The following is a 17,491-nucleotide window of genomic DNA, read 5'->3' as shown; positions in this document are numbered from 1 at the left end:
GAGCCCAACCTGGGGCTCGAACTCACAAACTGTGAGATCATGACCTGAGCCCGTGAGATCATGACCTGAGCTGAAGTCGGACGCCCAACCAACTGAGCCACCCAGGCACCCTTACAGAGACTTTCTTAAAACTCACTCTTACAGTGAGGAAGGTAGCTTCTTTCTCATCAGAGTTAGGATAAATTTTTCCCTTCTTTACTCTTCATTTTTGCTCTCTGTTTCTCCTCTCCTGGAGGATCAGATCAACCCTGGTAAGGTTTCATCTCCTGTGATTCTCCCTCCAGACTTGAAGAGAGGGGGATCACAATTTCCCACGTCAGCCGTAGGAAAGAGATTTCTCCCAAAACACAGGTGTAGAACATGTTATTTCTCTTCCCTAAAGCCACAGGAGAAAGAGCCATCTGCAAAACAGCCAATACTGTTCTGTCGACATTTTTAGGGTGTCCAACTTGCATTCTCTGCCTGGACCACGAGTCATCATGTCAAGGCTGGAGGTCTCGGGGTCTCACAGACACCTGTTGAGTTGGCAGGAGACATCATACAGGGAGAGGGGGGGCTGAGGAGCAGGGCTCACCTCTCTCCTGGTCCCCACAGTGCACACTCACATACAGCATAATGTCTTTTGAGGAGCAGGTCAAGGGCAACCCCCAGCCCAACTATCCCGGCCTCCAAGCACTGTCGTTAGGCAATGTCCCCACCCTAGTTTTCTTCCTGATGCTTTTTCTTGACTTGCTCCAGAAATAAAGGATGAGTTCCAACTTTGAGGAAGGAAACTCCTGTTCTCCTTTGCCAGCATCCTATCCCCCCCGGCCCACCCCCTCCAAAAAAAATCGCACTTTCATGTCGTTTCCCATCTTGCAGCTCTGTCAGTTGTTTTAAAACAACTGTTTTAAAACATGTCTCCTGTCATAAATAAGATTGTCATTATGCATGTTGACTGCAGTGGTGAAAAATTCACCCAGCTTCGAGAGAGGGGAGGGACCTCCGAGAGCCCCTTCAAGCCTGACGCAGAACAGGAGCGAAGGAACAAAAAAGGAAAAGGACACAGTCTGCTCATCGTTTTGAACTATGGTCGTTTTTTTCTGGGTTTGGCTGTTTGGGTTGGTTTGTTGATTTGGGTTTTGTTTAATCATGTGTTTGTTTGTTTGTTTGTTTATGGAAATTAATGAGAAAAACAAAGACAGCCTGGAGGAAAGGGGTTGTGTTGAACCTGTAAATGACAGGCCCTGGGAGATCTGGAAGAGCTGCCTTGGGATGCCTGAGGGAAGTTCTTCAAGATGTTAGAATTCTAGGGGCTCCTGGGTGGCTCAGTCCATTAAGCATCCAACTTCAACTCAGGCCATGATCTCATGGTTCGTGAGTTCAAGCCCCACATCGGGCTCTGTGCTGTCAGCACGGAGCCCACCGCAGGTCCTCTGACCCCCCCTCTCTCTGTCCTCTCTCTCACTGGCTCCCCCCCTCTCAAAAATCAATAAACATTAACAAAAAGAGAGAGATGTTAGAATTCTACTTTAGACATCCCGAAATGTAAATGTATCCTGATTCTAAGAGCTTATCAATGGTCTGGTCCCGATGGTTCTTCCTATTGCCACCATTGCCATACGGTCAAGTTTACTAACAAAAAGTAAGCTTTGACTCAGCCACCCAAAGGAGCCCAGGCCCAAGACAGGAAGTGAGGAGACCAGACTAGGGCTCACTCTGTGAGCCTTTGCAATGAAAAGCTGCACCCCTTGTTGAGAAATCACATATACATGCCCTTCTGTACCTTTGAATTTGGCAGGTAATACCTATTCAGAGACACAAACAAAAAATAAGAATAAAATGAAGATTACCTATCTGCCTTGGTGAGCACTTGACTAACAGTGATTGATTTCATGATTCGATTTCCTCCGACGCGTCACGGAGCTCATTCTGGAAATTCATGGTTGGGACTGGAGATAAATCTTTACTGATGTTACCAAAACCATTTCATGTATTGTCTTGGACACAGACCTTTGCTTTTCAGTGAGCATAAAGAAGAAAGTTCTAGATGATACAGAGCTCTTAGTAGGGCTCACTTACTGGAAAGTTTGCTGTACTAAAAGACGTATTGGTCGATGCCTTGGACTCTTTTAGGCCGGACTTGAATATCCCACTCGCCCTTCTTCTCCTACTAAATGAGGGAGCAGGTGGGAAAAGGAGAAGGCAGAGTCACAAGAAGCATGCACATTTTCTTAAATCCAAAGATGGAAACGAGCCTTTCAAGTTCTCCAAATGAATGTAAGCAGAAGGTCGGGGGAGTGTCCCCCACATTTTCTCACCTCAGCTGAACTTCTAATTCACTACAAGTCTGTCCTCCGAGCCTTCTTAGAGGGAGCTTGGTTTCAATGCATGTAGCAACTCTACTCCTAGGAGTTCTGCACTATAGTTATATTAGCACACATGGAAAGTGATATATATTGTATACATGGTAATTCACGACAGCAGCAAGACCAGAATCCATCCACGTGTCCACCAGTAGGGGACCAGTCACATAAACTGTGGCACATCCATGTAACAATGCCAGGAAACTAAAAAATAAATAGATGTGAGGCCATCTCCAAAATATATTAATTTAAAAAAAAAAAAAAAAGGCGGGGCACCTGGTGGCTCAGTTGGTTAAGCGTCTAACTTTGACTCGGGTCATGATCTCACGGTTCATGAGTTAGAGCCCCGCATCGGGCTCTGTGCTGACAGCTTGGAGGCTGGAGCCTGCTTCGGATTCTGTGTCTCCCTCTCTCTCTGCTCCTCCCCTGCTCACACTCTGTCTGTCTCTATCTCTCAAAAATAAATAAACATTAAAAATTAAAAAACAAAAAGCAAAGGTGGAACGGTTTTTTAATAGGTCACCATTTGTGTATAAGAGAAGGAAGGAATATACAAGTATTTGCTAATATACATACAAAATATCTCTGGAAGGATGGACCATAAACTCATAGCACTGATACACTGGGAAGAGAAATCAGATGGGGGGGGGGGGTACATTTTCACTGCACGTTCTCATAGCTTTGGAATTTGGTGCCATGCTTCATCGTAAATAAATAAATGCATTTTTCAATAAAATAAAAAATAATTTAAGTCGCTTTTAAAGGGAGTTCATTATGTAAATCCCCACTCTGAATGGACCACTATACTTGGATACTTCTGGCCACGGGCTCAGTGGGGACCCCGCCTCTCAAGTTTCCTTCTCTGAGCTGAGGCTGGCAGAGGGCCATGGAAATAAACACTCCTTGAAATTGTTCTGACATCTTGGAATTTGGTTTCATCAAATACAACCAGTGATAATTGAGCCACTGCCTGAGCGGCTCTCCCCTTTTCTCTAATTGTATTTGCTGAAATGAGTTCGAAGCAGCACATCCGCCAGCTGGGAGACCAGCTTAGAGAGGGGCATGCTTTGGGCACGTTTAAAGGCTTGCCTGCCAGAAGTGGGGGCCCCTTAGAAGCATCATCACCTTCATGGCTGAAGCACAGGGAAGGGTCAGAAGCAGGTGTGACACCAGAAGCTGTGCAACCAAGATTCTCACAGTCAGCTACTTACCAAGCAAGACCTTCTGGAAGGCCTGAGGTGCCCATTGGTTCCAGTCAGGGGAAATTCCACACATAGCACTAGGACGTGTGGGTGAGCATAGTCCCTGCTTCCCTTTCTGGGGGCTTTGCTCTCCTCTCAAACTCCCCTTATACCTAAATAAGTACACGAACATTCCCAGGATGGTGTATACTGAGTGCTGGTGCTCAGTAAATGTTAGTGGATCTGAATTTAACTGAGCAAACGCACTTAAGAACAGTGGGTAACTAAACTATGGGGTCCTAAGCAGGATTTAAGGTCAGCCCTCCTGACTTTTTTTTTTTTTTTTTTAATCTTCAAAAGAAGCACACAGATGCTTCCCTTCCCTTGCTCTGGTCCTTACCCACCTGGGGATCACCACAGGCCTGTGCCTACCAAGTGGTTAGTAAACAGCCATTGAGTGAATTAATTCAATCCAATTTGATTAATCGAATGAATGTTCCCCTCACTTCTTTCTCTGCCTCAGTTTCCTCTCCACCCGATTCTCCTTCCCAGAGATGAAAGGAAAATCCTCTTTAAGAAGACCAGCACTCCGGAAAGTAAGTAGTCACTGGTTTTCAGTTTCACCTTGCTATAGGCCTCCTTCTCCCTCAGTCCTGCACATTGATTGGCTCAGGAAACGACTACTTGGGTTTGAATCCTGGTTCTACCACGTTCTAGCTGTGTAATTTGAACAGATTACTTCACCTCTCTGGGCCTCAGTGCCTCGCCTATAAAACAGGTCCGCCTAAATGAGTTACTACCTGTAAGGAGCTCAGCTCAGGGTCTGGCACACGGTGAGGGCTCAGTAAATGCTATTACCCTGGTTGGTACACTCACTGTCTGCTGATCATAACTGAGGCTTTGGCTGATTATTAAAATAGGATTCCTGTCAGCAGTATTTGCAGTTTGAGAGGAATCTCTAAGAAATCTGAAGGCCCAAAGGGTCAAAGTGGTCAAGGGTGAATGCCCAGGGCTGAGGCTGATGCCTGGGCGGGGCAGAGGAAGGGAGTGGAGCTTCAAAAGCACACCTACTCCCACTGCTCTCCCAGGCCAGCCCTGCCCGTCTCCCCGGGGGCTGATAGCAGATAAATGAAACCACTTCTTCAAAGCACCCTGCTCAAGGACCCGGATCAAACACTAGGGCTTGAAGATAAGCTTCAACCTACATTTCCTTTTGTCCATTCCTTCCCACCACATCTCCAAAGGAAATTCTAGGGGGAGGAAAAGTCGTTAATTCCTCCTTTTTATCAAAAGGAGTTACCTCCCCATCTACACTGCCATGGGCCCAGATAGGAGAACCGGGAGGCCTCTTCTCACGCCCTGCCAGCCTTCTCTGTATGACTCCGAGCCTCCCCCATAAAACTCTCAGAACCTGTTTCTTCATCAATCCAAAGGGATGAAAACACCTGCCCAAAACAACTCAGAAAATTGTTGGGGGGGGGGAGGGGTGGATGAGGAGCACAAACACAGATTTGAGAAAAGATTCTTTCACACGTGTATATAGTTGACATTTTGAAAAACACCTTGAGGGGTGCCTGGGTGGCTCAGTCGGTTAAGCGGCCGACTTCGGCTCAGGTCATGATCTCACAGTTTGTGAGTTCGAGCCCCAGGTTGGGCTCTGTAGCTGACAGCTCAGAGCCTGGAGCCTGTTTCGGATTCTGTGTCTCCCTCTCTCTGACCCTCCCCTGTTCATGCTCTGTCTCTCCCTGTCTCAAAAATAAATAAAACGTTAAGAAAAATTTTTTAAAAATCACCTTGAATCTTTTGGTGAGTCCAGTGAGGTGAGATGTAAAACATAGGCGCTCTATAGGTAAAATTCTCATCCATTCAGCAGCAAACATTCGCTGGGCACTTACGACCTTCAGACTGCCTAGATTCATATCTCAGCCCCACCTCTTACCAGCTGGACGTCGCAAGTTCCTTAACCCCCACATCCTCCGCTGTCATGAAACGGGATAAGAGAGGACTGCATAGTGCTTCTGGATTAGGATTAGGTGACAAACTGCGTGCAAAGTGCTTGCAACAGCGCTTGGCCCTCCGTGTTGGCAACCGTGAGGCTATTGCTAGGCAATAAGAATACAAAGAGGCTGCTGCAGACAACTCAGAAGCACTCACAGTCGCAGGGGACAATGGACAAGTAAACAAACAAGGGCAGATGCTATGTGATAAGAGTAATAATAGAACACAATAGGACTGTGAGGACACAGAGGAGGGAGCTACTTGCCTGGGCTCCTGGCAAGGCTGGCTGTTCTCACCCCTCGGGCCCTCTCTGGCCCCGGGCTGTGTCTGAAGCTGGGGACAGGGCAGACAGCGGAAGTGCCTCCTGGTGCCCTGAGTGGGGTGCTCTAAATCAGGGCTCCTGGCCAAGGCAGTAATTGCCAGCCGCTGAAAGATACTAAGCGCCAGGGAGGAAAACCAAGTTCTCTATGAGGCAGACTTCTCAGAGTTCTTACAGCTTGTAAAAAAAAAAAAAAAAAAAAGTAAATAGTTACCCAGTGAGATATTATTTCATATTGTTGCCATTAGGGTTTGAGTGTTATGCAGAGAGAGGCGATCATTCAGGCAATTCCGCCTCAGCGAGGACTGAAAACTTCACATTAACCCCACACAACAAATCCACCACCTCCAGCTCTCAACCTGACTCAGGCATTTTTTCCTGGGTGGCGAATGTTATGTAAATTGAAGGAGTGAACACAATCCATAAATATTCAGAACTTTCTAAAGGATTTTCTTGATGGCTTCTGGGGGGTGGTTGTTTTTTTTTTTTAAGACGTGTTTGACAGGAGGCTGGGGGAGGGGTACTTTCATTTTGGTCGAATTCTGGAACAGTTGGGGTCTTCCGGGCAATCTCCAGTGCCTAGCCGCTGGGACTGCTCAAGGAATCAGTGGGTACACGGCCATCATTTACCTGGGACTCTCCTTTGTACCAAGCACTGAAAACACGTGACACACATTGTCCACTTTTGGCCTCCTGACCCCGAGGTGGCCACTCATATATTTTACACATGGGGAAACGGAGGGAGGTTGACTTGCCTTGACCTACCACAGTGCATAGCTCAAGAGAGACCTGGCTCTGAGAGACCTGATTCCAAGTGACCTCTCTGCCACTCAGACTTTGGGGAAGGGACTAACTTCTCCAGCCTCACTCTCTTCTTTGGAAATGGGGACGAATGATAACTGTAGCACCTAATGCTTCTCCAGAGCCTGACGCACTGACAGTGGCAGGGGGCATTCCCCAGCGCCTTCCCCCCATCCTATCTTAATGGTGGATCCTGGAGACAGGGAGGCTCCTTAACCATGCATCAGCCACTTTTCTGCCAGGCAAGGACAGTGTGCCATATGTCCCGTCCAATATCTTGCATGGACTTTTCAACCGCTTGGACTTTTTTACAATGCTCTGCCCATAGCTGACCCTCAAGAAATATGGCGCAAATGAACACCGAGCCTTATTCTCTCCCAGGTGGCAAGCCATTCCTTTGAAAACTGTCCCTGCATTAGGCCACTGGGGCCCCATTTAGGGCTCTATAGGCTAGCACTTCAGCCAAGTGAATGTCAAATACTGATCGTAATAGTCATCTAGTAGTGTTTTAATTAGGCCTCTGGCCTGGTTAAGTATGATTTTCCATTTTCTCTCCTAAGACAACTGGATGGATTCAGCCAGAGAAGCCATTCTGTGCCAGCACCCTGAAAGGGAGGGTGTCCCTCCTCCCTTGCTGGCTCTTTCTAGGAGAGGGAAATAGGCCTGGTCTGGCTTTAAAGCTGTCAGGCATCCACTGTTTCTATCTGTGATCACTGCTGTAAGCTAAGGGCTTGGGTTGGTTTGTTTGGGTTTTCGTTTGTTTGTTCTGTTGTCTTGTTGTTATTGTTGTTTTTATGACAGTGTATTACTACCTAGGCAAAGGGCTCACCTTCCACCCTGAGCCTGGCCATTCTATCCTTACCTCCTCCTTTCTCCTTTCCTTTCAATCACTCACTACCTTTTTCTTCTCTTGTCTTCTCCAAACAGAGTAAATATTCCTCTCCCCTCTCCTCTCCCCTCTCCTTTCTGCTGCCTTCTGCCCCTCTTTCCCTTCTAAATACCTCTTCTCCCTCCCCTCCCCTTTGCTCTCAACTGATTTCCCATTAATCATCCCTAACACACATCTGCTTGGGTCCTGGAAGGATTTCTTGGCTGGCTCTCACAGCTGGGCTGGTTACAATAATCAAGGAGTTTTTCATCTCTTCTGCCTCCTAGGTCTCCTCTCTCCCCAGCCCAGCCTCCTCAGAGTGCCTATAGAGTCCCACCCCTTGCAAGGCTTTCTTCTGTTCTTGGTCTGTGTAGCAATCTCCCCAAGGCCAAACAGCCCTGTAGGTTACAGGAGCCTTGCAGTGGACTCTTAGATGTGGTATTGGCAGCAGCAGTGATGTCAGAAAGCACAGAAGCTGGCATGAGAAAGGAGGGAGGTGGCACAGAGACCACCACGCCAATGGGACTACCCCCCTTCCTGTCCCCCTCTTGCTGCAATACAGAATACACCTCCCAGCCAGGCCATCCCTTAGCATTCACTTCACCCTGATTCTACCAGGATTCAAACTGGGGTAGGAAGAGCCTGTGTCATTTCTAAGAGGTCTTAAACGTACTGCCCAATAAACAGCAGGGATGCAGGGAGTACATTTAGTTTAGCATGTGATTGATATGGCCTGGGAGTGGTGCCTGCTGTCTTCTTTACTGAGCATGATACATGTACGTGACTGCTATTTGTTATTTCCGTGAGAGTTATTCCGTTCTGTTTGAAGAACCCCTTTGAAATCACCTATCCCCGTCTTGGGTTCTCATGTTGTCTCAAGGCGTAGATCAACGCGGCAGAGTCAGGGACGGGTAGTCCCGGAGCAATATGCCCCCACTGACAGGCCTGACAATCAGAGTGATGGATTGGGTCTAGGAAAGTGGTACTCGAAGGCAGGCAGTGACACCAGCGCGCCTCCACTGGCCGCTGAGAGCACGGAAAAGTGGTCTCCCCAGAGGCCGGCGCACAAAGGACCGGCTTCACCTTCTGATGATCGGCCGACCGGGAACTTTAATGTCAGTACTATGACTATGTAAAATCTCTGCCAAGCGCGAAGCTGGCAATACACATTTTATCTAAAAGGCTGGGGGGGGGGGGGGGGAGGAAAGGAGGGTATTGTTATTTTTAACAAAAAGTTTTTATTCCAAAATGTCCCTGGGAAAAGCTAGTGCATTTTCCCCCACTAGAAGAAAAGATGGGAAGGCGCATCTCTGGATTCTGTATCGACGTACAGCACGTAGATTTTCCCCCTTCCTCTGGGATACTGGCCTCTCCAGTGATCCTGGGTGTATCCCCCAAAAATAGCAGCTAGGCACGGTGCAGCGAGAAAACGGTATGCCTCTAAACAGATACTATAAGAAACCTGAAACGCACCCAAGACCGAACCTATAAATCAGTGTGCAGGCAGCGCGCTCCAGGCGCGTCAGGGCAGCGAGCACAGCCTAGAATACCGCGCTTCGTCGCGACCATCTCACCCCGAAAGGGAGTCCTCAAACTTGCAGGCTTCGAACCGGACAGGCTCAAAGTAGTTGGAGCGGCTACGCCGCGTCCCGAGAGCCGTGGACGCCTGCAAGGCTCGGGCGCTTCCAAATGAGCACACCAGGGAGAAGCCAGTTAGGGAAAGAGAGCTGGACCGGGGCAGTGCCGGAGCTGAGCCGGAGCAGAGCCCGAGCAGAGCCCGAGCAGGGCCAGAGCTAGGCCGGGGCTCAGGAGGCGCGGCCCGCCCCCAGGCGGCCTCCTAGAACGTCTGGGACTCGGCAGCGGCGGAGCCAGAGCCCGGCGCTCCTGCCCCCCACCCCACCTCAGTCCGCCCCACCCCAGACACTCTCGGCCGGCGGGTGACTGACCCGGCCAGCACCACCTCCCCCAACCCTGGCAGTGTGAAGGGAGGGGAGAGAGACAGGAAAGCCAGCGGAAGGTAGGGTGCAGAGCCCGGGTCCCGGAGGAGTCTCGTCCTCTACGGGACCCCGGGGCAAGGGCGGTCCAGCCGGGGGGGGGGGGGGGGGGGGAGGGAGGAGTGCATCGGGAGGTAAAGGCCGAGGCGGCGGCGGCGCGCGGGCGAGGCCCCTTTAAGGCTCTCCCCTCCCACCGGCGGCGCCGGCCTCCGCCCGCCGCTCTCCCCGCCCCGGGGTCCCGGCGAGAGCTGCGATTGGGCGGGCGCGGCGATCCCTTTGAAGTGTGGCTGCCGATCGCGGCTATTTGACGTGCGACTCTGGGAAGGCGAAGGTTTTTGTGTTGCTCGCCGGGGCTAGCGGCGGCGGCGGCTGCGGCGGCGTCGGTGGAGGAGGGGTGGAGGTGCAGCGGCTGCTGCACCGCGCTCGACGCTGCGGAGCGAGCCCACCCGCCCCGGGAGCTCTCCTCCCCGGTGCTCCCCCTCCCTCCCCGCCCCCCCAGTGGCGCTGCCTCCTCCAAATGAGCGATTCGCCCGCTGGATCTAACCCAAGGACACCCGAAAGCAGCGGCAGCGGCAGCGGCGGCGGCGGGAAGAGGCCGGCGGTGCCGGCGGCGGTGTCCCTCTTGCCCCCGGCGGACCCCCTGCGCCAGGCGAACCGGCTTCCAATCAGGGTCCTGAAGATGCTGAGCGCTCACACCGGCCACCTCCTGCACCCGGAGTACCTGCAGCCGCTGTCCTCCACCCCCGTCAGCCCCATTGAGGTCAGTCTCCTGGTCGCTGCCGGCCCCATTCCGCCCAACACTGCGGGGCCCACGGCCCTACTCCCTGCGCCCCGGGGCTCGGTGCGACGCCCAGGTCCGGCCACGCCGGCACACGGGGTGAGGAGGGACCGAGGGAACAGGGATCGGAATCCACCCAGTTCTCCCCAGGCTTCTCCGTGGAAGGTTTCCCAGTCCACACTCGCCTTTCGGAGCTACGTATTTTGGACTGGGTTTGCTCTTGGAGTCTCCGCTGGGTCCTTTACTTTTCCTGTGGCACCCAGTTTTCAGGCTAGAGATGATCTCTGCCTTTCCTGCCCCCACCTCCCCGCGCCAACACACACACACACACACACACACACACACACACACACACACACACCCCACCCCGGTCTGGTGTCTTTGGAGCCGCATCGCCCCCGTCCCACTCCGCCTCTGTCCCATCCGGTTAGAGCGCTCTACGCCCAGGCACTCCCGATCCCAGGTCTTTCTTCCTCCCACTTCCCTGCGTGCCCTCCCCGGGAGGGAGGGGCTACAAGGAGAGCGCCAACGGCAGCCCCTAGCTTCAGAAGGCGCTTCGCCCGGCTCCTGCCTCGCGGCGCCACCGCCAGAAACCCGTCCCAAGCGAAGTTCCCCAAACTGAAGGAATAAGTTTTTTCCTGGGCACTGAGGAGGGGGAAATTAGAGGGTAGGGGGCGAGTCACAGCCCCTCCCCCAGCCCCGATTCCACAGCAGTCACCTGCTCCCGCGGCGGCCTCTGGTGGACCACTTCCACTGCCCCATTCCCCCCGGCCTGTGCCCACTCTGGGACGCGGTGGATCGAGGGACCCCACCCCGGGCCCTGCGCGCGCAGTTCTGCTCAGCTGCCCCGCCCCGCCCCGCCCGCACTCTCAGACCCTCTCCCCAGGCCTTCCCGCCCCGTCGCGCCGCCGCCCGGGCCCTCCGCGCCCACCCTGCTCCCCAGGCACCCCGCTTGCTCCGTCAGTTTCGTAGTCTCACCCCCTTCTCCCTCCCCTTGCCGCTGTCTCCCACAGCTGGACGCCAAGAAGAGTCCATTGGCGCTGCTGGCCCAGACTTGCTCGCAGATCGGCAAGCCGGACCCGCCGCCCTCGTCCAAGCTCAACTCGGTAGCGGCGGCCGCCAACGGGCTGGGAACGGAGAAGGACCCTGGCCGCTCCGCCACGGGTGCCGCCTCCGCGTCTGCGGCCCTCAAGCAGCTGGGGGACTCCCCAGCTGAGGACAAGTCCAGCTTCAAGCCCTACTCCAAGGGCTCCGGCGGCGGCGACTCCCGCAAAGACAGCGGCTCCTCCTCCGTGTCCTCCACCTCTTCCTCATCTTCCTTGTCCCCGGGAGACAAGGCGGGCTTCAGGGTCCCCAGCGCCTCCTGCACGCCCTTTCCCCCGCATGGAGCGCCCGTCTCTGCGTCGTCGTCCTCGTCCTCGCCCGGTGGCTCCCGGGGCGGCTCCCCACACCACTCTGACTGCAAGAACGGCGGCGGGGGTGGCGGCGGGGAGCTGGACAAGAAAGACCAGGAGCCCAAGCCCAGCCCGGAGGCTGCGGCTGTGAGCCGTGGCAGCGGTGGGGAGCCCGGCGCACACGGGGGTGGTGCGGAGGCTGGGGCCTCCGGGCGCAAGTCCGAGCCGCCCTCGGCGCTGGTGGGGGCCGGCCATGTGGCGCCGGTGTCACCCTACAAACCGGGCCACTCGGTGTTCCCACTGCCACCCTCCAGCATCGGCTACCACGGCTCAATCGTGGGCGCCTACGCCGGCTACCCGTCTCAGTTCGTGCCTGGCCTGGATCCCAGCAAGTCTGGCCTCGTGGGAGGCCAGCTGTCGGGGGGCCTGGGCTTGCCCCCCGGCAAGCCCCCCAGCTCCAGCCCGCTCACCGGGGCCTCCCCGCCCTCCTTCCTGCAGGGATTATGCCGTGACCCCTACTGCCTGGGAGGTTACCACAGCGCCTCGCACCTCGGCGGCTCCAGCTGCTCCACTTGCAGCGCGCACGACCCCGCCGGGCCCAGCCTGAAGGCCGGGGGCTACCCACTGGTGTACCCCGGGCACCCGCTACAGCCCGCTGCGCTCTCCTCCAGCGCCGCTCAGGCCGCGCTCCCCGGCCACCCGCTCTACACCTACGGCTTCATGCTGCAGAACGAACCGCTGCCACACAGCTGCAACTGGGTGGCGGCCAGCGGGCCGTGTGACAAGCGCTTCGCCACCTCGGAGGAGCTGCTCAGCCACCTACGGACTCACACGGCCCTGCCCGGCGCGGAGAAACTTCTGGCCGCCTACCCCGGGGCTTCCGGCCTGGGCAGCGCCGCCGCAGCCGCCGCAGCTGCAGCCTCCTGCCATCTGCACCTCCCCCCGCCCACCGCCCCGGGCAGCCCCGGGTCGCTGTCCTTGCGGAGTCCACACACTTTGGGGCTAAGCCGGTACCACCCCTATGGCAAGAGCCACTTATCCACAGCCGGGGGCCTGGCCGTGCCGTCCCTCCCCACAGCCGGACCCTACTACTCACCGTATGCGCTGTACGGACAGAGACTAGCCTCAGCCTCCGCACTCGGATACCAGTAACTACAGCTCTTGCTCCCACCCAACCCTCCTCTCCTTCTCCCCCTCCGCCTCCCTTCCCCCCCGGCCGCCTCGCCGCTGCAACCTCCACTACTGCTTGTCCCTGCCGGGATTCCCCGCCCAGACCCTCCCCACCGGACTGTGTATTTATTTACTATAATGTTAGCTTACAAGCTGGGAATATAAGTGCATTAACGGCCCACACGAGTCAATGGTATGCAAAAAGTCTGTGTTCCCCAAATAATAATATTAATCACACAAATAACTACATGTTCCCCGCCCCTCTTCCTTTCTTTTATTTTTCTTTCCTTTTTCTTAGATGTAAGTAGTTTATTTTCCTTTTGCTTTTTTTTTTTTTTTTTGGATTGGTTTGGTTTTAGGGGGAGGAGGGAGAGTTGGGGTTCTGGGGTTCTTCTATTTGTTTTCCCTTCGTGGGGAGTTTCTTGCATGCTTCCTAACCGTTAAAACGACATTTGCCCCTTCTCTTTTCCCCTCGTTCCCCTTCAGTTCTTGTTTGAGGTTCTGTTTTATCCTTTGTACAAGTAACAGAGAGGAGATATTTTTTGTAACGCGTTTGGGGGGTCTAGGGATCCGCCTTGGTGGCAAGAGGTCTTGTGTTCTATTGACCCAGAACTCTGCTCTGTGATTCCTCCCCTGCAACCCTCTCTTCCTGGGGTCCTTGGTCTGCACCCTGGCCCCCAAAATTAGAGCCTTGCTCCTCTAGCTTGCTCTGAGCACTGAGAGCCCTGACCCCACCAGCAGGCTCTGCCCTGAAAGAGAGGCCCTAAGGCCTCTGACAGCCTTTTTACCTTTCAGATGCTTTGTGGCCCCAAACACCCAGTAGTCCCACTGCCTGCTGGTGGGGGACTTGTACGGCTAGTCTTATTCAATCAAAAGTCCTAGAAGGCCCTGCTGGTGTGAAACGTTGCTCTTTATATTTTGCAAAGTGCATTTATAGTCTTGTTTTTCTCTCCATTGTTGGGATCCCTCTCCTGATAGGGGTAGGGTCAGTGATGCTTGCTAGATCCCTCCAAAGCAGACCAGTGGCAGTATCAGAGGGCAGTACAACCTTGTTAGCTCCATTGGGGGACAGTTGGGGAGGCAGGGAGTACACAGATCACAGTAGCCCCATCACCCCCTTCCCAGGCCTGACCCAACAGAATCCCCAAAGTTGGCCGTGGGCTTCCGTGGGCTCCCTCAGTGACTGGGATTGAAGACTCCGCCCCTGGGTCTTCTCCCCACACCTACCCTCCCTCCTGGTCTTATGCAGCAGTGCGGGGGCTGTGGGGCCTGTTGGGGATGAATAGAGCTCTCCCTTGGTAAGACTTATTTTGTTAATAAATGGAATACTTGGCTATATTCACACCGTGGTGTGTTTCTCTCTTGCCTCACCCACTGTCCTGCTTCCAGACACCTAAGCAGATGTCCTTTTATTCTTGCTTAAATACCTTATGGTTTCCTTCTGAAATTTCCGTTCAAGGACGAATTTAATGCCTTTCCTCAAGAAAGGGGGAGGGGAGGGAAAAAAAAAAACAAAACTTATGCCAACGCATTACAAATAACATGCAGCCGTCTTTATGGGTTTGTTTGTTTGTTTGTTTCTCCCACTTGGTTGTTTAGCTCCCAGCCTCGCTTCAAAGTCCTTGACATTTCCTGGGGACAGGGTGAAGGGAGTGTGTAAATGCGGTTTTTCCTCTGGGCCTTAGATTCGAGGTACAAGGGGCTGAGCAGGGAACCAGGACGCGGGGCTCAGACTTGGCAGCACCGTCCCCCGAGCCCTGTAGGTATGCAAAGTCGACGTGCCTCTGGCGCCACCTAGTGGCAGGAAGACAGGTGACTGGCGCCGGCCCCGACGACACCTTCCGCGCTTCCCACTGGAAATGCGAATGATTTCCTCCTCTTGACTGCCTTTTCTACTCCTTGAAACCAAATGCACCTGCTGACATGGGTGCTTTGCAGAGCTTGGGGGCTACCCAAGGCCAGCGCTGAGTTGCCGACCCGAGTCATTTGCGCCCCCAGAGACTTCTCTGGAGGGGTTTCGGTTTTGCTGAGAAGACGCGGTGTTTCCTCAAGACTTTGAGACCACTCTTCGGTCCCTGTTGTCTTGAGCTCACACGACTGACACCCGCTGGGGCATCCCCGGGCAGGCGATGATGGGGCGCCCTTTGCCAGGATGGTGGGACCAGGGTCGGGCACCTCCCACTGCCCGGGTTTTCCGCGAGGCCGGAGGAGAGGACGGACGTCCCTCACGTCTACCCTGGGCGGTGAGCGGCCAAGGCCGCTGGCTCCCCGGTGCACCCGGCCAGGGCTCGCGGGCGCTCGGCCTGCTCCTCTTGGACGCGACGGGCCTCCTGTTGGGCGCACTTCAAAGTGGTCTGCCTCGCCCCCTCCTGGCCGCCCTCCTCTGCGTTGGCCCCGCGCCGCTTTGGGGATCTGCTGTTGGCGCTGCTGTTTTGCTTTGCTTTCTCTGTGAGGATCGTGACTTAACTAGGCAGTTCGTGCTCCGCAAGCTTCGTGCGTCTGAAACGTCCGTCCGTAGACCCGAGGTCAAGGGCGGAAGGTGGGGTGGGAGGGATGCCTTCTCTGTCCGTCCGTCCGCACTGTTTGGGAAGACACCACACCCCGCTAGAGAATCACAGGGGGGCCTCCCTCACCCGGTGTCACGCTCTCTGGACTTGACAAAGCCTCAACGTTAGATGTTCTTGGGAGGTGGCGGGGGGGGGGGGGGGGGCGGTGATTAGGGTTCTTTGAAGCTTTGCCACTATATCTTTGTTTCTGGCCAAAATTCCTTTCTCTGTCAAGAGGACCTCAGGCTTCTTCTGCAGAAAATGTCCGTGCTGGCCACCAAAAGAACTTAGGTGTGTCCCAGGGGAAGGGACCTCGGCTGCTAGTGTCTTTGGGCACGTGGGGGAGGGCAAGTCCGGGAGAGGCTAAACAGGCTGCGGAAGTCACCCTGGGACCAACTCAGGACCTTCCTGGGGAGTCGTCATTATCTGGGTTCTCAAAGTTCCAATTGGTCAGAATCTTTAAATGACTTGAAACTGTAGGGACTTGCTTTGTTTTTCTTTCTCTCTGTTGTTTTGTCTGCCGTTGGTTATTTCCCACTTCCCTTCCTCTCAAGTCCTCTTTCCTTCAGATACCTTTTTTTTTTTTTTATGGCTGCTAAAACTTCTGGAAATTGCTCCCCCTGCAGGAAGACTTAAACTTTTCTCTTTTCTTTAAACTTCATGGGCTTCAGACCTCCCTAGCTAAGGACCACAGCGTTCCTCTTGTTGGGAAAGAGAAAGGAATAGACTCACTGTCTCCAATAGTGAACTCTCTGTATAGCAAAAGTCGTGTTTCTAAAGCTTCTTGGCTTATGCATGAGCTTAGAAACCCCCCAGACCATTGAGTTTCCCCAGAAAATGTATTTGTGGCCTTTGCAGACTGGGAAGGATGCCCTTTGCGTAGTTGGAATAAGCTGCCCCCAACTACCCTTGTGACATCAAAGGGCAAGCATTGTGGTCTGGAGTGTCCCAGTTCTCACCCTGAAATGTCAGCCCTCCCCGCCATAAATGGGTGCCAGTTCCAAAGAAATGTGGCTGTTTTAATTAGCTGGTGGGGAGTTGCTTACTTTCAATAGCTAAATTCTCATTAGACAAAGTTGCTGTTTTAATAGAGATAATACTCCCCACCAACTGCTTATTTGCATAATTAATTCATCTAGCCACTCTTTTCTTTGAGAATCACCTCTACCTTCTATTTCTCCACCTCATTCTCTTCCTAGCCCTCCTCCCCCTTTTCCTCCTAATCTCTCCCAGGCGCCAGAAATGGGGCCTGTGTTCCCAAGGCACCAGGAAGGGTGGAAGCAAAGAGCTGGAACTTGAGACACTGGACGTTCCTGGCCCCAGGTCAGATTTTCACACCTCTTGCCTGGTTATTTTTGTGGCCTCGTGGGCAGCTGCGGGAGGAAGGGAGGAGGTGAGGGAGGGGAAAGGCTCCTTCTCAGATACAGGGTTGACACGAACAGAGTGGCATGGCGTTGGGTTTTTAACTTGCCAGTCGTCCCCCCCCCTCCCCTCTGCTAACCCACCTCCAGAGAAATTGGGGAGCTCAGGAGGTGTGGCGCCCTTCTTTAGGCAGCCACAATTGCCTTGTCCTACCCGGCGTACTGGGACGTGCCTCTCGATATATGAGCTAACTCCTGCCTGATGTATGTCTGGGTTACCGTGGAATTCGTCTTGCAATAATGCTGAGGCTCTGTACTTTATTAATCATTCTGTAGGGGAAGCTGCACTCCAGTTTTCTGTTTGATTTGATTTCATTCGTCCTGTCTTTTTGCAAAATAGATGGTTGAGTGCATCCGATAATGTATGGTTTAATTTGGAGCACTATGGGTTTGAATTACCATTTTCATAATGTGCTGTGCATTAATGTGTTACATCATTTATAGAGAGGAATGTGCTGGGTTTCAAAGTTTCTCCTGAAAGCCAAAGTCACCTAAAGGAAGCAAAGCCAGATCACATCGACCCATCTTCTTACCTTGCTGCCAGAGAAACTCCTGCCTCCCAGCCTGTGGTTAAATCTGCCAAAGCTCATAAAACCCAACATGAGGCTTTTGTGTTTCACATAATGCAGGTGGGTGTCCAGGTTTGGGGGGGAACTTGCACATGGCTGCCCGGGAG

At 53.6% G+C, this 17,491-nt stretch overlaps 1 protein-coding gene across 1 annotated transcript; it reads left to right on the top strand.

Annotated features, from left to right (window-relative positions):
• Positions 1 to 8,973: 8,973 nt before the first annotated feature.
• ZNF703 (zinc finger protein 703) lies at positions 8,974 to 14,190 on the top strand. Its single transcript, XM_043564391.1, has 2 exons — positions 8,974 to 10,266; positions 11,298 to 14,190. The coding sequence occupies exons 1-2, from the start codon at positions 10,024 to 10,026 to the stop codon at positions 12,828 to 12,830; spliced, it is 1,776 nt and encodes a 591-aa protein (XP_043420326.1). The 5' UTR covers positions 8,974 to 10,023; the 3' UTR covers positions 12,831 to 14,190.
• Positions 14,191 to 17,491: the final 3,301 nt, after the last annotated feature.

This window comes from Prionailurus bengalensis, chromosome B1 (assembly GCF_016509475.1).
Source record: "Prionailurus bengalensis isolate Pbe53 chromosome B1, Fcat_Pben_1.1_paternal_pri, whole genome shotgun sequence".
NCBI lineage: Eukaryota > Metazoa > Chordata > Mammalia > Carnivora > Felidae > Prionailurus > Prionailurus bengalensis.
This window is presented reverse-complemented; position numbering and strand designations above follow the sequence as displayed.